This window comes from Sinohyriopsis cumingii, chromosome 11, assembly GCF_028554795.1.
Source record: "Sinohyriopsis cumingii isolate HCF-2022 chromosome 11, ASM2855479v2, whole genome shotgun sequence".
Taxonomy (NCBI): domain Eukaryota; kingdom Metazoa; phylum Mollusca; class Bivalvia; order Unionida; family Unionidae; genus Sinohyriopsis; species Sinohyriopsis cumingii.
The window spans coordinates 32,957,683-32,983,302 of record NC_142971.1 but is presented as its reverse complement, the minus strand read 5'-3'; the positions used below and the strand labels follow the sequence as shown (position 1 = coordinate 32,983,302).

Genomic DNA, 25,620 nt, shown 5'->3' with positions numbered 1-25,620 from the left:
GCAACACGTGAGATTATGTTAATTCAAATCTATATCATATTTTTTTATGATTTTTTTGTTTAAAATGTGGTACACACGGCTGAAAATTTTTGTTGTGACTAGATAACTCTTACCCTTGCAGTTCCAGCAGAGTTATCTCTCTTAAATGTAAAGGATTACCTGGTTTTGTCCTTGTCAGACTGACAGTCTAACATTGTTCTCTATGGCAGTGTGTGACATGCATGCTGAGGTAGGATAGAAAGTATATTTATTTCACAAAATATTATCATTGAGGTCTATGGAAAAACAATTGGTACCTTGATACCATCAAGGTGTTTGTTTGGACACCCCCCCCCCCACCGCACCGTTGTATTCCATGAGCAGTAAACCAACTTTTGATTGGTTACGAAGATGTGTAAGCATGCATTCGATTAGTTTAATTCAGCTCAGTCTCGTATCGTAAACAGTAATGGAGGATATCGAGTTTTCATTAGAAATCGTTTGTTAAAAGCTTTGCGATTACGCCAGGACGACGATGAACAAGAAATCTTAAGTTTTCGTATATTAGAATGCTAAGCAGCATACACTTGAGTCAGTTTTGCTAATTGCTGAAAGGTCTCCAGTTGTAAAATATCAGAATGTTCAAGAATGAATATCAGGTATGTTCATTACTACAGTACTGTATAGTCCGAGTTTCCACTGACCCTTGACACTCCTTTTTTGATATTGGAACATTTATGTTGGGGTGTTCACTACCTCATTAATCCAAAAAGATGTTCTCCACCTTTTTATTTTCTTCATGCCGTGTCAAGTGGACTAATACCTGCCATTGCTTACAATCGACCTGTCGTACATGTACTATTTAATAGCTAGTTATTACATAGTACATGTATGACAGGTCAATTGTAAGCAATGATACGAGCCCCTGTGATCCCCGCAACCATAAATGTCAGAAAAAAGAGAACAAATTGTTGTTCTAGTATGATCACAAGGTAGATTTTTTATTGTGACAGGTTTCGAAGCAATCTTGATATTTTGTCAGAGATAAAATCTTGTATTTTGGCTAGGCTGCAGCCTTGTTTCTTGCATAAAGGATTGCAACACCATTTGCTTCAACATACAAAGCAATACCACTTATTCCATACATGTTGGAAAAGAGTGGTCTATGTATGATGTATTTAGCCATTTTGCATACAGGACTGAGTACTTATGAAAGCTGTCTTGTGCCACAGGTAACATACCATATATGAATTATCTAGTTTTAATAAACTGTTTTAAATTTATTTGTTATATGTGTTATGATATGATTTGTCTAATGAGGAGACCATGTTTGTTTCTTTATCTGTTGCATGAGACAGCAGCCATAACTTCACAATCATGTTTCAAGTAAAGACTCTTTCTTCCATATCAAATATAACAAAAAAATGTTTATAATCAAAAAAAAAGAAAAGACTCTTCCTTATCTCCATGACCAGTCTGGCAGATTATATTTACACAGACTACTTATTTTAAGCACAAATCAGAAGAGTAGTATAGCTCTGTATGTCAGTAAAGACTTTTTAAATCATTTGTGTGGGGGAAAAAATCACTAATTTTAGCTATATTTTGAAACACGTTAAAATTCACTAAACTGTGGACAGACTTTTGTAATGCTGAGTTATATAAACTTTTGGTGCATTATGTTCAGTTATTTAACTTTGAAACTTTAAAATGTTGTATTATTTGACTTTGAAGCTTTAAAGTGTTGTGTTTCCCAAATTTGTAAGAGGAAAAGGACCTAGTGACCCTTGTATTGTAGACACAGTTCTGATCTACATCACTTGATGTAAGAAAAATATATTTGGTATGATGTATGAGGAGTAGATGGCAGTGAAGGTTGTAGATCCAGATGCAGTCCCCAGTCCCTTGACTCCATTTAGACCAGTTGCAGAAGTGTGATTATGTTTTGGCTGATGTTTCAGGTGGATGAATAAATGATAATGAAAGTGAAATTTAAAATCCTAAATTTAGCTCTGGTATAGGGGTGGAGAAAGGGTTGCCCAAATAAAAAGAGTAGATATGTATTTTTTCCATCTGTAGTTGTTTTATCTAAAAGAAAAGGATACAGATAATTTACTATTTTGCTCAGCTATTAAGTTGTTCATTTGGTTTTCAGGGTGGTGTGTCTTTTGAAATATTCAGCCCACAAGGAAAAGACCCAGCAGTTCTATGGAAAGTTACGGGAAATGTTAAGAAGGTAATACATTGAAACATTTGATTACTTGAAAGTCTATTCAGATCCTTTGTTTTTATAATGAAATCTATTTAAATCAGAGCTTCGGTATGATATATTAGGTAACCATAATTTTATAGTACAACTTAAGTAATGCTTAATGTAGAATTTTTTGTGTAGATAAATTGGCTGTTCTTTTTTAGTTTTTTTTATTAACCCCGTAATAGGTTGACCACTGGGTCAGGGAATCATCTGGCTTGGCTGGCTTTAGTTTGATATTCTTTCATAAGTTCACAAAAGATAAATTGAATAATGTCCACTGACAGAATGTCTGCTGAAATTTTCTTTGATATTGAGACCCCTGTAAATAATTGTCGCTTGGCATTAATTGTTGTGATAATTAGCTTTCCTGCAAAGACCAAAACAATGTACTTGGAAAAGTTATGCTGTTAACAACCTCATGTATATGCAACTCTGTGACAGTTAAATGCTCATAATCGTAAGTTGCTTAAAAGACTGAAAACAAAGTGCTTCAAGTTAAATTGTTCTTCAGTGGATTTTTGTAACTGCATTTTCATATTTCTCCAGTTTACTTGTTGCTTAGTGCTAATCTGGTTAAAGTATTTTTTTTAAATAATTGTAGAGCAATAAAACAGAACAGATCAAGACTTTATTGAAAAAAATTATACTCAGGCCATAATATAAGTCATATAAGTCAAGCACAGTCAAAGTTCTGTCACATAAGAAGCCATTATGGCATAATTTAAATAAGAGGGAGAAGTGAGAAAATGTTAGAAAATGACAACTCTAAGGAGTATCTAGAGAAAAGTGATCAGTGATTTAAATCAAGATGTTTCACTTAATATTTGCAAGAGTCACAAACGGTTGGAATGTCAAATCGGCATTGGTAGGTATCCAGTCCTACATTGTTTCAAATTTGTTGATAATTTTGCTAACAAATATATTTAAATGGTTCACTAGTTCTTTGTTCTTATTTGTCACTAAATGTTGAATTTTAGAGTATTCTGTAGCATGTAATAATATTTTTTAATCAAATTTTCCATCTACCATCACTCAAGAATTCATAATCAGAGAGGAAATGGAATTCATCACCCAAACATTATTTTGATATTTAATACATTTTCTTTCTTTATATGGAATTTTATTCTGTTTACAGTTTTGAGCAGATAATTTTGTAGTTTGACATCTAAATTTCAAGATAGTTTAGGGAATTTGATTAAATATTCCTCCAATTGGATGTAAGTATGAAAAGATCAAAACAAATTCTTATTAAATTGACTTTTGTGTTTATTTAGATCTCAAAATATTTCACATGGTGCAGTGGTTACCAGACCGCTCTGGTGATCTAGTGGTTAGAGTGTCCACCTCGGATACAGGAGGTTGTGGGTTCGATCCCCGGCTGAGTCATACCAAAGACTTATAAAAATGGTACTAACAGCTGCCTCGCTTGGCATTCAGTATTAAGAGGTTAGTGTTAGGACTAGTCGGCCTGGTGTCAGGATAATGTGACTGGGTGGGACATCATGCTACGTCTGTGGCATGATGCCCCAGTGCTAGACATCACTATAAACTGCCACACTGCAGACATCATAGTGATATGACTAAAAAATTGTTAAAGTTATGTTAAAAATCCAAATCATGCACATGCAATGGGTTTCCACCATGTTCCAAGGTCAGCCACTGTATAATTGTTAAATCAGTTACCTCCATACTCATTGGATCAACAGTATTTATGTTCATTAGCATCTGCAGTGTGTCTTTATAGCGTTTCTCTGTACAATTTTGATGTTGTTCACAGGTGTCAGGGGTCATGCTACCAGGCAAAGTGGGCGACAAAGTTACCTAAAAAATTTAAACTTCACCATCTTCTGTTAGGAAAGCGAAAATGACTTCACCCTATGATTATTTTAGCAGTACACTGTACATTGACTGACCATACTTTTTTAGATGCCTTAGATAGGTTAGCTCTAGTGTTGTGTTGTAGCGAAATGTATTCATCAAGCCATCAAGTAGCTAGTATTGATATCAAATACACAAACTCATGCACATTCACAGGCATGTGTTTTGATAGTTGATTGACAATAACCCTTTCAAGAGTAAGTTTCACTGCCCGATTTCCGCATGTTATCCTTTGATGAAAAAAACATACAAACTTGTGTTTCAAAACTTTAACAATATCATGTTAATAGCAATTTATGTTTTAAGAACAGAATCTGTGATCTGGACATTTTAAGTGCCCCTTTGCATTTCATCATAAAATTAGTTTGTAACTGTAAGTGAACCAGTAATGGGAAAATAATGGTGGACATTGCTGCTGTACCAGTTTATTAGATTTTCTGTTTTCATAAATCATCGGGCAGATTTATTCAGAAAAATATACAATTCATGAAAAACAAAGCCTGGGCATTATGTTATTGAAGATTTTGCTTTAAAATGCAATTATGTAAGTCACAAACATATGGGACAATGCTGTCTTGTGTAATTTGAAAGAAGCACTTTACGATCATGGTTGTTTTCTGACGACTTGTATTTGTGAAAATATGGAAAAAAGCAGCGAAGCAAATACTATTTAACCAGTGCCTAAAATTACTACATGTATGTAGACAAATAATGAAACCAATAATTTGCAATCCTATGATATCATTGGAATGTTGTTATGAAGTTATATAAAGTGGGTGGTTGCATTAGGAAAACCCATGCTTCAAAAAGTAGATGTACTCACATGTCTGTGTTGACTTGGTTGGAAAGTAGGATTTAGTTCATATACCACCATGTCTGTAAATTTTATGAATTTTACTGTGTTATCTATTAATAGTTACAGTAATGTCTTATCTGCAACAAGAGAAATTAGGACAAACAGTATGATCTGAAGACACATGTGCATTTGCCCTCATGTACTTGGTATAGGATTTGTTTCAAATGCACTTAGAAATCTTTCAAGTGCAATTATTGTGAAAATTTTAGAAAGTTAAAAAAGGTCTTGGTTAATAGTAGTTGATTAAACATTTTTATAATAATATAATGTGGTTATCAGTTAAAATTTGTTACAATATAGTTTGTATTATTCTCTTTTAAAGTAACATGGCCAAACAACTCAGAAAATTTTCTACTTGAAAATTAGTATTGCTTAAATCCAATGTTACATGCAGATATGAATACTGTGAAGTAGAGGGCATAATTCAAATAAGAGAACACACACATGCTCTGTGTTGTGTGTGTTTTCTTGGTTTGCTTCCAATTCTCCCTGCTCAGCTCTCACTTCTACCTGTTCTGCCCAAAAGGAGAAGTCACTTCTCCCTAAAGTTAATGTCTTGCTTGACTGCTGCTTGACACCAGGGTGTTGCTTAATATGTTTAACCAGTGTTGCATTTAGCTAGTGCTGGATTATTATTCATTAAAATTTAAACATCTTGAACAATGCAACAGCAATTAAGTTTCAGTTTTGCCTGTTACCCCTGCCAGGGTATAGGCTGCCCACACAAGATCGCCAAATTAGATTTTTTTCTGAGAAGCCCAACAAGGCACCTAGCTTAGAATACATGAGGGGCCCTGGGTGTTATGCTATAAGATATTTTGAACACTGTTATTATATATTTGTGAGATACTGAAATATATCAATGATACCACCACACTGGTGATACCACATTTATTGTCACAATGGCGATATCACTTTTGGAACATATTTCCATTTAAGAAATATATCTGTATATTATTCATATTATCCATATTTAAGCCTATTTAATTTTTCTTCTGTTCCTTTTCTCTCTTTTATGCCCCCTCATTAGGATGTACAAATCTTCAATTTGGTCAACTATGACCCTCTGGTATACATTTAAGCAGTCAGTGAGGTGCCATAAATAAATTTCTGAAAATGAATTCTAGACAGCATAAAGTAGGCTTAAGGTATTAACTCTTCTATAATTAGTTTTCTAATTGGATCATTAAAACAGTCGGCAACTGAATTTACATGACCTGTTGCTAGGTGTCACCCACACAGTGTCATATGCCTGTAATATTGTAAGACAAGTGATACCAATTTTTAAGAAAAAAAACTTGTGCTTAAACTTAGCAATACAATTTTTTACATAGCAATTTTGACTCACATGACAATTGTGTTTGAAAACATTGGAAAAATCAGGTGTTGATTGTTGTTGATTGCAAACTGAAATTAATTTGATGATGAAAAATTGGATGCAGCATCTGCTTCTGAACTAGACTGCGCATTTGCCAAGGCCACACAAAACTTCACATTAATAAACAAAATAAACTTCCTTACAAGTAAACTAGTGATCATTAAAATCTATTTTTAATTTTCTTTTGCTCTGAAGTCTTTCTTACAACTGCTGTGGTGTTTCTACATTACCCCACTCCAACAGTATAAACCCACAGATGAAATGTGTTAACAGAAATAAAAAAATTTTAATTTTCATATCAATATATACATATTATTGTCACATTAATATGATCTTGATTGCTAGATTATGTCAAATTGTAAGCATCAGAAAATCCAGATCATTGTGAGTTGCAACTTCTCCTTGCAGTGTGCTTTGAAAATGTCAGATAGTTCTACAGCCTTCTGTTCACGATAATAACAACACTGATATTAAGTTATTTGATTTTAAATATATGCAAAATTAGCCATTAACATATTTTTTTCTGTAATTTTCAGGTTTATGACAGAGATGTTAAGAGCTATGTGTATGCATTGGAGGGGTCACCTGCAACAAATAAAATGCAGCTTCCAAAGGATTCACGCCAGTCTTGTAAGATGTTTATCCTAAGATGGGTCTTTGATAGAAAGTTATTGTAGCAAGAGATGAATGGAGAGAGAGAGAGAGAGAGGGAGAAGGAGGGAAAGACTAAAAAGATATATCTAGCAATATACAGTTGAGTATTCATCAACATATTAGTATTGGCACAACATAAATTATATTTCTTTATATATTGTATTTGGTTCCTAAGGAAACCCCTTTTTTTAAAAGTACATAGTTATTGCATTTTGCGTACATACAGTTTGTATATGCTAACAAGTCAGGACCAATTGCAAACAACATAGTCCCAGATCTGCTTTTGCAAAATGGGAAAGTAGATAAGGTTCTATTTTGTTTATTCAACGAATTACTCCTAACTGCATAGACCCAGATGTGCAGGCTCATGTAAAGGCAAATTTGGGACTATGCAGTTTGCATTAGGATCCAGCTTATAAGTGAGTATGTATGGTATATGTGACTGATCAGACATTTGTTATATTTTGTAATTTATTTCAGAAATTGTCGTCTTTGTGATCTATAGTTTCAATAACAAAAATTGCTTGTCTAGGTTAAGTCTACTTTTCTCCTCAGCAAAATCTTACTTCAAATTAGCTGCCACATTTCTTTGTGCCATGGTCAGTATGGTAGATGGGTATATCCTACATGTGCATTGCAGTATACATTAGTTATACTAATGTAAATAGACTGTAATAAAAACATACAATTATGATAACAGGCATATATGGTAATCTTGTGTTGCATATATCAACCTTGTGATCATCTTTTTAAGCAGCCAGCTCAGAATTAAAAGCGTAATGCTAACTGCATCAGTATAGCAAAAAATGGTAATGTTGTAAAAGTAGACTGCAGTAATGTTACAATTTAATAAAGTTGAAGGATTTTTAACCAGCTGATGACTGCTAATGAGAAGGCTGATGCATAATTCAGGAACATAATGAAAATAAATTATATATGTGAAGAAAACATTTTTTGGATTAAAAGATATCAATCAGCATGTTCCTTATATTTGGCAAAATATGTATAATGAAAACTCCACAGCAAGCTTTAGAACATCCTGTCAGTGAAGAGTGGTTTACCTCCTGAAGGGTGAACCTTGCCTAGAGTGCATATCCTGCCAATGTCCACTGACAGTGGAACACATTGTAGTTACATGTGTTGATTTCCACTCTAATAATTATATGTGAGCTCATTGAAAGAACTTCATGATGGTGTACCACTGAGGAAATCTCTTCTTTTTTTTTAAGGCATGCAGTTTTACAAATTCTAATCTTCTATGCTAAGGGGTTAATATTTCTTTTATTACATTTCAGATTTTATTTTATATACACATTAAAGAAATTTAAGATCTTGACCTTTTCTCATTTATCTTGTATTATTTCATGTTTACATTTATTTGGAAGGAATAAAGTTTTTCATTTTTATATTTTAGACCTTCACTTTGAATTGGCACCATACAGCCATTATTTTGCTGATATGTCATTAAAAGCTAATGCATACATACTCAGTAAAGGTCAGTTGTTGGTGCCTAATAGTAAACAGTGCTATGTGTAGACACCTGTAAGTGGTCAAACTATGCTGTGCTGGAAGTGGATTTGTCCCATGTTTACAGAGAGCACCTTTTGAATCTTTAAATGTAGATGACAATTTTTTTTCCTGTTAATCCATGACAAAATTTAAAATTTCCTGTGTAGTTATTTATACATATTAAATCAACCACTGTGGTGTTAAAACTTAGTGTTTGAGACATAAATTAAAAACATGGTTATAATTGGAATCAAACGGATTGCAGTTGTCATTATTTTAAAATCAACTGTTATTTACACAACCAGTTCCATGACAAAATCTATATCCGTATCAGTCTGGACATTTTACTATTTTTTCTAGATGGCATCTACTCATAGATATTAATTTCCATTTCAGTGACCCTCATTCAGAGGTACTTGATCATCCAAATATATATTCCCAAGGGTAGTGATTTCTCGATGGAGCTAGGGTAGGTAGTACATTGTATTGAGCATAAACCTTCATTATCTAATTATCAAAATTAAATCCATAGTAAAAATAAATGACATTAATTAGCATAAGCAGATGTCAAAGTATTCATTCTTTGGAAAGAATACAGCAACTCTGTGTAAATCATATCCCACAGATTAAATGCTTGGATAGGCATGAAACAAGTTGCGTGTAATTGTAATTTGTTAGCTTTGTCATAAATACACGAAATTATCTGTCATTTGAATATCAACAATAAGAACCATTGACCATTATGACAAAATTGTTTAAGAAATTTTTTGTGTGCATATAATCCTTTCCATGTATTCATATTGCTGAAATTGTGTTTCTACACAACTAACATGATTTTTACTCTGCTCATTGCATTTACCGTATATACTTTCCTATAAGTTAAGTCCAACTGCACACAACATACATCTTGTGCATAATGCACCTGCAGATAAGGGTCTATGTCATTTGTTTTGCTGATTATGCGACAGCTCTTTGAGTTTGTAGTTGGACTCATCCTATGAGTGAGTGTATATGGTAATTCACTGATCATTATGCAGTGGATGTGTTAGCATCATTTTGAGATTAACCTCCACAGCCAAGTACCTTGACTTCTATCTTAATTATTTTGTGTAATTTGTTGATCTTTGTATTCAAAATGGAGAGTCACATTTAAGGTGTTACTCTTGGGAATAGTGATATAACAAAATATCTAATTTTGCTTTATGGTCCAGAATTGAGTGGTTGACAGGGATGGGTCTGGCCTTCGCCAGCATCACAAATTGGGATTTTTGTTTACTTATTGGTGAGAGTATGTACCATCTGGTGATTTTTTTGGCGACAATGTATTTTGGCTGTTTAAACCTGTATATACAATCCTGGGTTTGGGGTGGAGAAATTCAGAGGCAACATGAAAGGAGGGTAAAAACTTGGATATAAAATTCACTGGGATCTATCTATTGTTACAAACAAATCCTTTGTTCATAGTGACAACATGTCTTAACAGCACATTTGTACATCATGGTCCGATTATGCAGACACCTGGCCTGTGTACTCTATGCCGTGATACACTCAGATATTCATGCTACTGCATTAGCTACAATCAGTCAACCTCCAAAGGCAGGAACAGGAATGACTGCAATTGGTGAAATGTCCTTTTTTGTATTTTTAGTATAAAAAATGCACCCCAAAAATAGTTTTGCTGAAGGTCAAAGAAAACTGATTACCTTTGAAGCACCGATTATTCTGTAAAAAAAACTAAGCAAATGAAACAAAAAGAAGTGGTCTCAATCAGTGTTCTTATAGTTTTTTTATGTTACTGCCACAATAACAAACTGGCATTTGTTTGGTCCTTGAAAGTTTGCATTTACCTGTGACTTCAATAACACATGCACCCTTCAACAAAGTAACCTGACTACAATCTTCAATAAAAACACCTTTCATCAAAGGAAGTCAGCACCAAACTTAAATAAAAGCAATGGAATCTGATCAATTGTTGCATTTTCCAAAGTGATTGGAACACTTTTATTGTGCAATGCAACTTTCTACTTTGCAGGAAAAATGTTTATGTTTACCACATGCAGCATAAGATGCAAATTAAATTTCAAATCTACTGGAACCATAGATATTTGGTCACTGTTCTGATGGCCTAGTTGTTAGAGCATCTGCCTCGGAAGCAGAAGGTCGTGGGTTCAATCCCCAGCCGAGTCATTCCAAAGACTTACAAAAATGGTACAGCTGCCTCGCTTGGTGCTCAGCATTAAGAGGTTAGTGTTAGGACTGGTTTGCCTGGTGTCAGGATAATATGACTGGGTAGGACATCATGTTACACGTCTGCAGCATGATGCCCCAGTGCTAGACATGACTATAAACTGTCACACTGCAGATGTTGTAGCAATATGACTGAAAAATTGTTAAGGCTATGTTAAAAATCCAAATCACACACACAGATATTTGGTCATAAAGATTTTTATTAAATTCTTTGTTTTGTTTAAGTGTTTTCATTTGCGTATTAACAGCCTCTTCCCCTTGGTAGCCTCTGCAAGATGATAGTTATCTTCAGCTGACCAAAATCTAGGCCATGTACATGTAGCATGTAAACAACCATAAAGCCACATGCTACTGGCAAAAATAAATATCTCATTGAATTGTTTAGTGACATGAGTTTGTTGAGAATTGGATATAGATCAAATGAGGACTAACATTTTTCATACAAGTTATTTGTGTTTCTAACGTGTTGTGAATGATATATATATTTGCTAACACGTGATCCATACTCAAATTCATGGATTTTTCATATACGTGTACTGTACTACAATCATTATGGATTCTTCCACACAATTTTATGTTGTCAATACACACATGCATTTCAGACTGGTTTTGTCTTCAGTTAATTAAAATTTCCATTTATTTTCTCAGTGTAAATCCTACTCACTGACAACAGGTCTCCTATTATTAATTTTAAATGTATGTGAAATTTGATTTTTTTTTACTGCCACCCCCAACACTTATCTCAACATCTGCTCAAGTTGACAGTATTACCTTGGTAACAGAAATATCATGATAAATAATTAGTACTGTAATATGAAAATAGCAACATTTTTTATTTTTAAATTGCCAACGAAATATTGAGGATGGTGATTTTTTTGTGACTACTTTATTTATGCCAGAGCCATCTCTGTGGTTGATACTATGTTTTGCATGATTGTGAGTATTTTTTTCATTGATTTCTCTTAGAAGTCAGTTCTTTTCTAGGAAATCTTCTTGCAAGATCATCTATTGAATTAAGGGTTACTTTGGAGTCACCACTTTTCATTGGACATTAATTTTATTGGATTCTTTTGTTACAGCAAACCATTAATTCAGATTAAACAAACAATTAGAGTGGAACCTCAATAATCTGGACACCTTAGATCCAGTAATTATGTCCAGATTAATGAGTTTTCAGGATAATTGAGTCACATACATTTTTATTTTACAATGTTATATATTATACATGGTCATGTATCTGCTAGCTGTACATGTACATTCAGTGATCTTTACAATTAATCAGTTGACTTGTATTTATTTCACTTTATTATAACATGCACTTGTACATAAATGTAAGTTTAAACAATTATTGGCAAATCTTTTTTTGTTGCTTGCTGGTACCTCTACTCATCTATGCTTCCTTGATGGTGTCACCATGATGCATGTAATGTGTAAAGTACAAACTGATACATTGAAGTTAGATCTTTTATTGTAAACTAATGCAGTCATTGTTATAAGTCGTATTTTACAACTGTGATAGCTGCTAATGAGCCAATACTTGACATTGCTGTGAATGAAGCCTTATAAAGTCCAAAGTTTATTCAATCAACTTTATTTGTGATTGTTACTTAAAATTAGTAAACAACAAAGAATCCTAATGATACACATAATTTATTAACCATATGTTATTTTAAAAGTTTGGACAATTTGATTCCAGTGCCTTTATTTATTTATTAACATCCCAATCAGCAAGTAGAAACAACAGACATTCTGTATACATCACTGGTTTACAATATGGTCATGCTACTTAAGTTTTTTGACACATGATTATGTGCTCAATTTATAACTTTAACATGCCACTAGAATTTGACCAATCAGAGACTGATAAATTGACACACCTCCAAATTTGGGTAGGTGAATCTGTGTTTTCTGACTGACTGTATTTTCAAATGTGATTGTACAAATTTGTTTAGTTTTAGACACATTATTTTCAGATTATTGAGGCAAGTTTAAAGTAATTTTACACTTTGGTCCCCAGTTTTGATTTCTGGATCTGGAACATGGATTTCTGGATTAATGGAGCAAATTAATGTTTAGGAATTCTGTTCTCATTGAAATGTGTCCAGGTGGAAAGATTTCCAGATAAACATAGTTTGGATTAATTAAACTCCTCAGTATTTATCTGTTTAGATAGTAGGACCCTTTACCAGAACCACAACTTAAATACCCATTTAATTCATTTTCATTTTCCTGGCTGAGTCATACCAAAGACTTAGAAAAAAGGTACTAACAGCTTCCTCGCTTGGCGCTCAGCATTAAGAGGTTAGTGTTAGGACTGGTTGGCCTGGTCTCAGAATAATGTGACTGGGTGGGACATCATGCTACATGTCTGTGGCATGATACTCCAGTGCTAGACATCACTATAAACTGTCACACTGCAGACATTGTAGCAATATGACTGAAATTTTTTTAAAGCTGTGTTAAAAATCCAAATCACACACACACACATTCTCATCTTGTTGCATTGTAAAATCTTTTTATGGATCAACAATATTAAACTGAATATAAAGTGATCATTGTTATATTGTTTATGTGTTGAACATTTGATTTACATTTTATTTTTCAAAATCATCTTGTTCTGTTTTAGGGTGACAGATATGGGGAACAATAAAAGACGACTGTGTTTTTCCAGTGCTCAGAAAGACACCCAGATCACGCCTCTCCATGCCAGAATCCCCCTCACAGTCTTGAAGAGAGGAATGGTAAATAAATAAATGAATAAACAAGGGTACCTGGATTGTAGAGCCTCAACTGTATTATATCACATTTAGCAATTTTTTTAACATAAAGCTGTTTTAAAAAATCATAATATTACCAACGTTGCTGCCAGAAAAAAGATGCATGCATTTTACCATTCCTTAAGGATGAAAAGTTGCATTTATATGTTCAGAGTTTTTTAATAGCTTTTAAGACATTTAAGCATTCAAAGCAAAGACACAATAGTCTCAAGCTCTCCTAATTGAAATAATGGCAATATTATTTCTTGATACAAAAGCTACTTCATGTGTATTTAGGGAATTCCAGCTGTGAGTCCAGTTACTTCACTGAGTTGTCTTCTCAATCAGTTTCTACTTTTAGATTTCTTCATGGCAGTTTCTTGTTTTGGGAGAAAAAAAATATTGTTTCTTAAAATTGCTTAAGTTTTAGTGGTCTGGTTCATTAAAAAAATGGACAAAACTGTTAGTTGTTCAGATTTTAGCAGCAATCTCTCATCTCATTTGTTTTCCCCACAAACCCTTCCCCAGCCCCTGCCATGTAACTGCATTTCATATTCATTGCTAGTTCTGATTTTTAATTAATTACAACAAAGACAGCTTTCATCAAATTGCCCTGTTTTGGTTTGATTATTCCAAAATTTATGACATGAAGACTTTTGAATATAGATATCATCTTGGGGCTCTGTCATAGAAATATTCCTGTAACTGCACTTTCTCAGGGAGCTGATAGAGACTGTTTTCACAGAAAGGAAACTACTGAAGGGAAGTTATTTTGAAGATCTAACTTGCTGAGGCTTGTAATGGAAGTATTTAAATCAGAGTTCCAATCCACAAGAAAAGTCAGTTTGTCTAAATCTAGCTGCATGGTTTTAACATTAAAGAAAAGAGGTCACTTCATTGGGGCTTCTGAAATAGTAGTGTTTATTGTTGGTGAAAAGAATGGCTTGGAATAGTTTTCAAATGATTTAATCATTGTGAGGCAGTTCTTTTTGCAGTATTGTGTTCATACTTTATCAGATGTCACACTGGGTCAATGATAAAGCCAGGCCATGTGACTGATAATCATGCAAAATTGACTGTCACATGATTTAAAATAAACTATGGGTGAGAACCTGCAGAATGAAACCTAAACTCCCACAAATAAATATGTATGATATGCAAGTAATCTACATGAAGTCTGGTTGTGTTTTACTGTGTTAGGTGGATTGCATTAGTCTGATCAGCAAGGTGTATTTTGTGTGTCCAGTGACCTTTTCTATGCCTCTTTCCTTCTGCTTGATTGCACATGACTGGAAATCCATTAATGTATGCTCAAGACATTGGTCAGTCTTAAGATGATAAGAGATTTATTCAAAGTTCCATTTACTAGGACTTTTTACTTGGATCAGGATACTGAACAATGTCATTGATAACTTGGAGGATGTTGATATTTTGAACACATCCCCAGGGACCTCTGATCAAATGGAAACAGTTAAAGTCTCTCCAGGTTGGTGTTGTCAGGGTCTCAGACTGCATCTGATGAACCCACAAAATCAAGGAAAAAAGTTTGGTTAAAATATCAGAGCTTGTGTTTTTGTTAAAGATGGAAAGCTAGCCATGCACATGCCTCTCCAAACTGCAGATTGTGAGAAAGGTTTCTCTGCAAAGACTGACATTCAGAAACAGAATGTCTGAAAATATCAGTATGCTAATACAGCTACAGTATAGATGCTGTGAAGATTTCAGTTTCAACAGAGCACAAGATACTTGGAAGTAAAAAAGGAACAGCACATAATTCAATGGTTAATGTAAGATTTATAATACTCTCTAATTTTCCTGACTTCCATCCCTTTTAGAATGCAGTGGGGGAGCTCCCTCTCTCTAATTCCTGGCAGCCTCATCATTGCTGAGGACAGATGTTTGTGGGAATGGAGGTGGATATGTGTGTTGGTTGAAACTGCAGTAAATTGTCTGTTGTTTTCAGTGGTTGAATTTGTGCCTTGACATGGTTTCGATGGTTGGAGAGACCTGGAACGGTCAGACCTATAAAGCCATTGAAGGAGTCAATCTGAGTGCAAACTGCAAGGTGAGGAAAATCTTCACCATGAAAGTTCAACCACCTGACACGGCTGGGGATGAGGGTAAGAGACATATTCTTAATTGCACAAGTTAACGAGATTTTTTTAACTCCGTCTTGTTATGAATGGTATATGGTCTGTGTCAGAGAATTGTAATTAAACTTCCTTTTTCTTAATTTATTCATGGACAAATCATATGTTTTCCTTGTGCTCTGTTAAAGCAGTTGTACATAACAAATTTTGTGCTGCTATACCATGAAACATGAAAAATTTCATCTTTTCCATGTGTAAAATAATAAATGTTGCAAATTCTGCTTGGCAGATTACAGTTTGATAAGAAAATAACAATGTCGTTTTTTTATTTTGTGACTGGTGACTAAGGCTCACACAAAATGCCTTTATGGTAGGTAATAAGTGACTTTAACTTACACTGTCTGAGAGAAATATCTGGCTGGAAGACTGATACTGCCAGGATTAGCTTAGGATGAATTTATTTTGTGCGTGATAATTATTGTTTACAGTAACTACTGGAGACTGGAGGCTTCAAAGACCTGAGTTGTGTAATCTTTGATTACAGTGTTTTGTGTGCCTGCCATAATTCAGAGTAGATTATGTTAGGGTGTTGTCTTGTCCATCTGTTTCTAATTTCATTTCTGCACAGTAATTAAAGTTGCCCATTATATATTAATGTTCACACACATGATGTAATGCAAATTATTTAAGAAATCAAAGTTTGCAAACATAATAGTCACATTAATTGCAACAACATAACCAGTGCCATTTAGCATATCACAAGAATGTCATAATTAATTGAAATTGTTGAGATTCGTGTAAATGCAGTGGTGCTTGCAAATTATGATCATATTAATTTAGCTTGCCAGTTCAGGTTCTTTTTTGTTAAAGATAAAATGTTGCATTTTAAGTTTCCTTACTTGTTTACTTGTCTTTTTTGTCAGAATTGTATGGTTGTGCTCCAAGTAATATTGGTGAATTGGAACCAGTGCCACAAAAGTTTCAGTTTGCTAATGATGTGCAACATATTACGCAGGTATGTGTACAACTCTTTGTGACATAACAGTGATTTTAAACTATGTAATAAAGCTGAAGTTGTTGTGGGTTTAATGGAATTTTTCAGCACACAATAGACTATACATAGCAGCCAGTATAACAGGTGGAGGAAAACCCCCAGTAAGAACCAGTGACTTATGGGAAGCTACAGGTAAGCTTTCTCTTATACCCACATTGGCCGATCCCAAGACAAGAATCCATGCAAATAGAGGTGAGATGGTAGTGACTGGTGAAGTCGAGCGATTTAGACCACTTGGTCCTTATAACAACGATGAATTCAGATTACACAAGGAATGAGTTTAATAGTCTGTCATATTTGTGCTTCCTACTTCCTACCCTCCTGTTTTTCAATATAGCAATATAGCAAGGTAACTGAGCCCTATAAATGATTAATTAAGTGTCATGCTTTCTTATTCGTCGGTGTTTAAGTTTGCAAAGGGACACACAAGATTCTCCAAGATACAGCTGAGGCATATAGTTTTTCATATGATATTATATCCATAATAAATCCAAACTTTTTAACATCTATCAAAACTTTGATACATTCTGAGCTGTCATCTTGTTGTGGTGGCGCTCTACAGTTTTGTATTTTGCATAGGGTTAGGATTTTAAAGAAAAAGAATTTACCCGGCTTTCCTCTCTGGTTTTACTGGCTATTTAAAAAAGACCTTGTCTATCTTAGGTATAATTCAAAGAACCTTTAATTCCCATCATTTTGGTGTATGATTGATGGGTGTTGTTGTTGTTGTTGTTGTAGGGTTTAACGCCATTTTTCAGCACACGATAGGCTATGCATGGCGGCCAGTATTAATGGTGGAGGAAGAACCCGGGAAAACCCTGGGAAGAACCACCGACCCACGAGAAGCTACTGGCAAGCTTTCTCACATACCCACATTGGCCGCATCCTTGATTGATGGGTGTAATATGGGTTATAGGGTATACAGCTTGGCCTTACTCGAGATGTGCAGCTTTCAAAAAAGTGCTTGCTCCACTTGGTCATTTTCACTTCCTGAACATCAGAAGTAAACTGTATAAAAAAGAGCCGATAACTTTTTTTACATTTGATATATTTGATAATTGATTCATTGCACTTTCAGAAGCTGGTATTGTCTGGTCTGGCAAAATTCATTTACCTATTTTAATAGCTGCTATGGATAGTGTACTGTAGCCTAATTCAGGCAGATTTTTTAGCACAAGGGAGCAGTCATTTTAGTTAGCAGTGTGTTTAAATGATGTACAGTTTCCAAAAGTACAATATCCAAAAAAATATCATCTAGATTACGTTAAAGTAGCATAGAGGTATGCCAACATTCTCTCCACTGTGCATGTTTTAAATGCAAACAACTTCACCTTACATATGTCACTCTCTCGAAAGTACATAATAACTGGTGAGTGCCCCCTACATCCTCTGAATGGACTAAACTGTGTCACAATTATGGGCAGTTACTGCTTTCACAGGTGAAGAGTTTACAAATCTGTTGACATCCAGTGCACTGGTAAAGTTGTTTGTTGATTGCAGAAAAGAAACAGAAATTATTCCTTAGAACAGTGCTAGAAAAGCAAACATTAAGTAGATACCAAATATACTTCACAATTTATATGTAATAAATTTGGTTTGTCCCAAGCAGTTCATTTTCCTTTAAGATTCCAGTTCTTTGAAGCTGTCAGCCCTGTTTTGCATAGGTTGGTGTTGACATTTCTGTACATGTCTATTTATTTATCTTTATCATGTATTAACAAGACTTTGTTATGAGATGCTCTTAAAGTCTTCAGTTGGATATTCATTTTTTAATTTAATGTCATAGCCAGTTAATTTCATAAACCTCACTAGGCTTTAATCCAAATGAATTAATGGTATGGTACTGCATGTGGCATGTGTTATTTGTCATCTATCTGTCATTATTATCAGTTTCTTCTCAGAAAACACTAAACCATTTTGAACCAGACTTTTGAACCAGACTTGGCAAACTTGGCAGACAGTGTCTTGACATGAGGCATGAGGGCCTTTCAAGTTTGTACAAATGATACCAATCTGCCATCAAATATAGTTACCATTACTTAAAACAGAAACCATTTAAACAATTTCTGTTCAAAAGATGCAGAGATGAACTTGACCAAACTTAATAGAAAGCATCTGCGTCTAGAGTGCTTGAAAGTTTGTATGATTGTACAAGTCATGCCAGTATGCCATCAAATATAGCTACCATTACTAAAAATTTTAACAACTTCTCAAACTGCTTAACAGAATTTGATCAAATCCTTTGACTTTTTGTAAAAATGTGTTGATCTACCATAAAATATGGCTGCTGTTGCTTCAAGAAGGAGGAGCCCCGAGTGGCCGAGTGGTCTAAAGCAATCTCCGCCATCTCACCTCTGTCTGCACCGGTTCGAGTCTCAGATTCAGCCAATGTGGGGATGTGAGAAAGCTTGCCAATAGCTTCTTGTGGGTTGGTGGTTCTTTCCAAGGGGTTTCCCCTGTTTCTTCGTCCACCATTAATACTGGCTGCCATGTATATCCTATCGTGTGCTGAAAAATGGTGTTAAACCCCACAACAACAACTAAAAGAAGGACAACTCTTTAAGTGCCTTCTTAAATAATTGCTTAACAGAATTTTACCAAGTTTTATGGCATTAGGGTATTTAAATTTGTACAAATGATGCCAGTCTGCCATAAAATGTGGCCACCATTAATAAAAATAGAAAAACCTTTAAATTACTTCTTCTCTGAAGCTGCTTCACTTTTCAGAAACTGCATTGTTTAATGTGACCAATTTTTACAGAAAGCATCCTGGTATGAAGGCCTTGTAAGCTTGTTGATTCACCAGCAGATATGGCTACTGTTACTAAAATTAGAAAATTCTTCAGATGATTTCCTTTCGAAACCCACTCAAAAAAACAAACAGATTTATACCTAATGTGACAGCATCCTTACGTAAAGGGCATTCAGATTTTTACAAATGATGCCAATCCACCTTCAAATATGGTTGATGTTACTAAAACCAATCCCAAAAACAACTGTTGGTAGCTTCTCAAAAACTGCTAATAGAATCGATAGGAAATATTTACTAAGAATTTAAAAAAGATAAACACTCATGAGAATTTTACCAGGCTTTGACAGAAAGCAACATGGCATAGATTCCTTTCAGTATTGGGCAGAATTAATAATGCTAATTTGTCATTAGGTATTGATGAAGATACCAAAAGTTGAAAAACCTTGAAACAAATGTTTTCATAACATTAGGCAAAACAACACTTGAAAAGACTATTTTAGAAAACATACAGATTTCTGGTATAACTTCTCTTGCATTTGGCTGTTTGGCAGATGTAAGCCATATGAGTAATCTCAGGTTCAGTTTGGAAAATATTTATAACATTTTATTTCTAAAATTATTGTAGTCTGCTTTGCAGCAAGGCCTCCTGATGAAACCTTCAAAACCTTAAAATGTAAATCTTTATTTTTACTAAGAATAGCAGTTTAATGAAAATTCAGAATATTTATGCTTGAATAAATAAACCTTATAAGAATCCAGAAGTACTTCTTTGGCTATTTAATGTTTTGTAAAGTATACTTCCAATTATCTTTCATTGTGGAGAGTACAGCAATCACTATGCACTAAGGTAGCCATTGTAAGGTACATTTTTATTGAATAGCTGAATGTTTGATGATTGCTATCAAATTTTATCTTTGAATATGCTGTTCAAACAGTTCTTCAGTGTTGTTTTGAAATCATCTCTCTATAAAAGCATTCTTTTATGGATTCATTCGCCATAAATTTCAAAAGCATAATGGAGGTTTAAATATCGGAGGATAATATTTATCAATTTAATTTGTAGCTGTTGACAGTAGACAAGATAAAACATGCAGAGAGGTTGAGGTCAGGTTGTGGACCAGATAGCAGTCATCCATTATCAAACCTGGACCTAGGTAAATCCTATATCCGTTCACTGATTTACATTTTTGGGGAATACATTTTTTGCATTTCAAGAATTAAGCACTGTACTTGTGTTACTATTGTTGTTGAGTTTTAATGGAATTCATAAAATGGATATTTATTTCCATAAAGACAGAATTAATATCTGATGATTTTCAAAAATTATTTTATCCCATTTCTGAAAGATTTTATAGAATTTAAATAAGAAATTATTATAATCATTATTGGCACCGTCTCACACGGAACATCATGACCACGGCATCACTGAGTGAGTGCAAAAATTAGATGTGAGCAAATGTAACTTTGGACCAGTGAGATGATTCATTACATTTGAAGATATGTTAAACTTAGAATTTTAGTAGCTGTTTATTACAGTGGCTTATAACTTACATTGCACAAAATCATTGCATCTTTGGTTTTGGTCAGCTTCTGATTCAGTATGAATTATATGCCACTATCTCTCTCTCCAAAAATATTGACCTGGCACAATTACATTGAAACTGAGAATTATTTAATCCTTTCATACCTTACAACTTTCTAACCATACCTTGCTCTTTTGAGCAGGTTTTTGTGATTTGGAAAAACTAAAGTCAGCACAGAGTGCAGTGCTAAATTCTTGCTCTTTTTAGGAAATGGATCAACCAAATGAACATATTGAAGTGCAGGTTATGACACAGAATCCCATGCAGGTAACAAAAAAGTGTCAGTGTATTTATACTATATACAGGTAACAAAAAAGTGTCAGTATATTTATACTATATACAGGTAACAAAAAAGTGTCAGTATATTTATACTATATACAGCATGCAAGAAAACTGCCACTATAATGGCTAAAATTAAAATAAAGGAAGATGAAACCACTGTGACAGAATCAGAATTATATACATGTATGATAAGTTGAATGTAGGTTTATTTTAATCCTATTTTTATTGTATTTCACATATAGTGCAATAATAAAGTCTGAATAAAATTGGCTTTATAATTTTGTTAGGTTAATAAATAAGTAGTGTTTAAAATTTAGGTGCTTTGACTACAATGAGACTTTTTTATAGATATTATTGTTAATAGTATTGTTGTAGAACACAGAGAACTATAATCATGTATTTGGAATCTAAGTAATAATTACAATATTCAGATGACTCAATAACTTTTTTAAATACAAAATCAGTCGCAAATGCAAGTAAAAGTAGAAGTAATTTTTAAAATAATGATATATTTCATGATAATTATGACATTGAGAAATTTTGTGAGATTTTTAAATCAACAAATTATTTTAATAATAATAACACATATTTATCTCAATTTTAGCTCTACTGGTCATAGACCAGGTGAGCTTTGGGTTGTCCAGATGTCTGTCATATATGTCATCTGTCCATCCATTAGCCCAAGTTTGTTATTTCTACTCCTCCTAAGCTACTTCCAGGATTGCCATTAAACTATGTACACATTCATCCTTAGATTATGTTGGTCCTCAGTGACAAGTGTGCTGCTATTACATCCAGTATGGCCACCACAGTAGTCATCATAAACTTCTTGTCACTGCTTTTGAATGGATGGTCATATCAACATGGGGATTTCGTTGAAATCATTCTTATTATTGCCTGTTGGTCCCAATGAAAATGGTGACACCATGGCAGCCATCTTGAAAATATCTATTACTACTACTCCTGAACGGGAAATTGTATTAAGATGAGGTTTTCACCACAAGATGTTTTATGATATCTAGTTGGTCCTAGATGAAAATGGATCTGCTTGAACCTCAGATATGGCTGCAGTCATCTTGAAAATCTTGTTATCACTACTATTTCAGAGTGGATGATCATATCAACGTGGGTTTTTCACTTCTTATGATGTTTAGTTTGTCCTAATGAAAATGGTGCCATTGTTACATCTAGCATGGTTGCCACAGTTTGAAAATCTTATTGCTCAAGAATATCACTGATGGTTTCAACACTCCTCAGTTGTCTTATCTTGAATTCCTGGATATTCTTTTCAGCCATTCAGTCTCTGTGAGCAACAGTCGTTTATGTAATATTTTTAGGAATTCTTGTTTTGTTTGTGTTGGCATAATATTAGTAGTAATAATAATAATGTCTTCATTCTTTAAAATGTTATTTATATCACTGACATGCTATTGACCATTCAGGCTGCATTATTGTGCAATGTTTGGCTTAAATTAAAACTCTACTCTATGTACAGGACATGTTTATGATTCAGAGAATTTTGTCACTGTGGTTTCATCTCTCTTTATAGCTGTAGGTGTCTTACAGTACAGTATATGTGTACAGATTGTTTTGTCACTGAGCTACAGGTGTCTTACAGTACAGTATATATGTACAGATTGTTTTGTCACTGTGTTTTCATCTGTCTTTATAGCTATAGGTGTCTTACAGTAAAGTATATATGTACAGATTGTTTTATTACCTGCTTCAGACTCTGTATCACAACTTTGCAAGATAGCAAATACATTAATCTGCACCATCTACTAAAAATAGCATGGATTTAACATTGCGTTTGCTGTTGTTGAATATATTTATTCAAATTTAAAAATGTTTGTGTGGATGAAGCAAAGTTTGAAGATATGAGGGATTCTCAGCTTGTTTGAAATTGTATCAGGTAAATATTTTCAGAAATTGAAGATGTGATATAAGTTAAAATTGGAAGCTGACTATAGATCTGTCAAAAAGAGAATTGGATTTTATATCTCCTGTGCAAAATAGAAAATGTGAATATTTACAGCTCTGTTTTTTGATGATGCATACGATTATTCTTCTGATGTACATGCAGATTATCTGACAGATTATAAGTAGTGCCATTTGAAATTTGCTCTGTTAGTAACATTTCTGCTAGAACAACAAAGAAAATAGGATGACCAAAAACAGTTTTAAGTACATAATAAAAACTACACATATCTTTGTTGACATTAGTGGAGGAAAAAAAGGTTTATATAATGTACTGAAATATGATTTTCCATATTTATAATAGACAGTTGTTATTGATTACAAATTAATTTTTTTTAACTCAGTTATGACAGTGATGCAACAAAATTCTTTGAATTCCTGACAAAAGGAGGCCTGTCATGATTGATCCTTAAATTTTCTTTAACTTTTTTTGAGTAATTTAATTTAGTTTCTTTTGAGCATTGTATTTCAGCTTTAAAGAAAAAGTCTGAGAATAAATTTTAAATTAACAAGAGTATTTAGTACAGATATGGGCACAAATTATTTTTCATTCTACTGGCTGAAAAATTAAAAATTAGTTTATCTGGGAAAATTTTATGGATCAATTGAGCAATTTTATGTTGCACATTAGAGCAAGTCTTGTTAGGACTGTTTGGCCTGGTGTCAGGATAATGTGATTGGGTGGGGCATGATGCCCCAATGATAGACATCACTATAAAACGCCACATTGCAGACATCATAGTGATATGACTGATTTTTTTTTTTAAAGCTACGTTAAAAATCCAAATCTTGCACACACACACATACACACACACTTTTCTCAAATGATGCAAATGGTATATGATGAAAACATTTCAATACATTTGATCTCAGCCTGCTCAAGTGGGTACCTTGAGGTTAAAACAAACACGTGATCATATATAAGTCATATTTTCTATTTGTGAGACCTTATGGTTATTTATTGAAGAACATCATATTTTATAAATATTACTAAGAAAATTGTGATTTTTTTCTTCGGATTAGATCTTAATGCCAGTGGAAGAAGATCTTCAGTGAATGATGCCTATCACATAGCTTTTGGATCCAAGGTTCCAGGCATACCAGTCTCACAGAATACACATCGCAAATCTGCAAGAGATGTAAGCTGTTTACATCATATTTATTGAGCCCATGTTAGTGGAAAGTGAGACATAGCAATCACTTTTCTGGTGGTAACAATGTCAACAGTTTCTTCTTCAAATATTTTATCCAGTCATAATACCTTTGGAGATCTACTGCTGCCTCACAAATTAAGCCCTCCCAGGCAAAAACATTGTAGCTGAAAGTCTAAAAGTTATCTTCCCACCTAGTCGGCAGATATATAGAGTGACCTCCCCTTGATACAGGGATTGGAGCCAGAGCCCATGAAATTGTCAGTTACTACATTTGCACATATTGAGTAGCATGCTCTCTACAGACATTGAGGTCTTGAAAAATCCATCCAAAACAGTTTGGATGTTTTCTACCACAAAACAAGTTGCAGGAGTTTCATTTTCGAAGAGAAGTATATACAGTCTACAAATTGTGAACAAAACAAAATTCTCCCAATCACTGATGAAAAAGTTTCGTAACTTTCTATATTATCACTTTACCTTTTTCACACACTTAGGTGCCTTTAGTAAATTCATGCATGGGTCACGATGGCATCCTTACACATTGCTGTAACACACTAATAAGTGAAGGTCTGGTGCATGATATAGAAAACTCATTTAATATTGCTGTATAATTTTTGCTTAGTCAGGATACATACAGTTTCTTTATTATGCTGTCTTAGGGTCTAATTCAGAGTTTTACACGATGCTTTGTTGATTTTACCAGTACAGAATATCATTGGGCCTTTCCTACAGGTAACATTGTCTCGTTGATGTTGATGTTGATGTTGTAGGGTTTAACGCCATTTTTCAGCACACGATAGGCTATACATGTCAGCCAGTATTTATGGCAGAGGAAGTACCTGGGAAATCCCCTGAAAGAACCACCAACCCACGAGAAGCTACTGGCAGGCTTTCTCACATACCCACATTGGTCAAATCTGAGACTTGAACCCACGCAGACAGAGGTGAGATGGCAGTGATCTGTAACGGAGAGCGCTTTTGACCACTCAGCCACTCGGGGCCCCCATTGTCTCGTAATGGATATTGTCGCATTGACTTGTAAGTATCAATGATGATGCTTCAGTTCTTTTTCTTAAGTGCAGGTTTTGCATATATTATAGAAAACTCCTTTATGTTGCTGTGTAGTTTTCGCTGTGGACAGATAAGTACATGTAAGTTTTGTATATATGGTTAGCTCAATAGCATCCAGCTCATTTATGTAGATACTATAAAAAATG

At 34.0% G+C, this 25,620-nt stretch overlaps 1 protein-coding gene across 1 annotated transcript in view; it reads left to right on the top strand.

Annotated features, from left to right (window-relative positions):
* The first annotated feature begins 438 nt into the window (after positions 1–438).
* The window catches only part of LOC149787875 (protein CFAP20DC-like), a 73,477-nt gene continuing 48,295 nt past the window's right edge, over positions 439–25,620 (top strand). Inside the window, exons 1-9 of the mRNA XM_089974112.1 lie at positions 439–638; positions 2,135–2,215; positions 6,882–6,975; positions 8,905–8,977; positions 13,382–13,496; positions 15,475–15,631; positions 16,525–16,616; positions 20,471–20,561; positions 24,273–24,388. Coding sequence (XP_089830238.1) covers positions 618–638; positions 2,135–2,215; positions 6,882–6,975; positions 8,905–8,977; positions 13,382–13,496; positions 15,475–15,631; positions 16,525–16,616; positions 20,471–20,561; positions 24,273–24,388 — 840 coding nt within the window. The 5' untranslated portion in view covers positions 439–617. The remainder of the gene's footprint in view (positions 639–2,134; positions 2,216–6,881; positions 6,976–8,904; positions 8,978–13,381; positions 13,497–15,474; positions 15,632–16,524; positions 16,617–20,470; positions 20,562–24,272; positions 24,389–25,620) is intronic.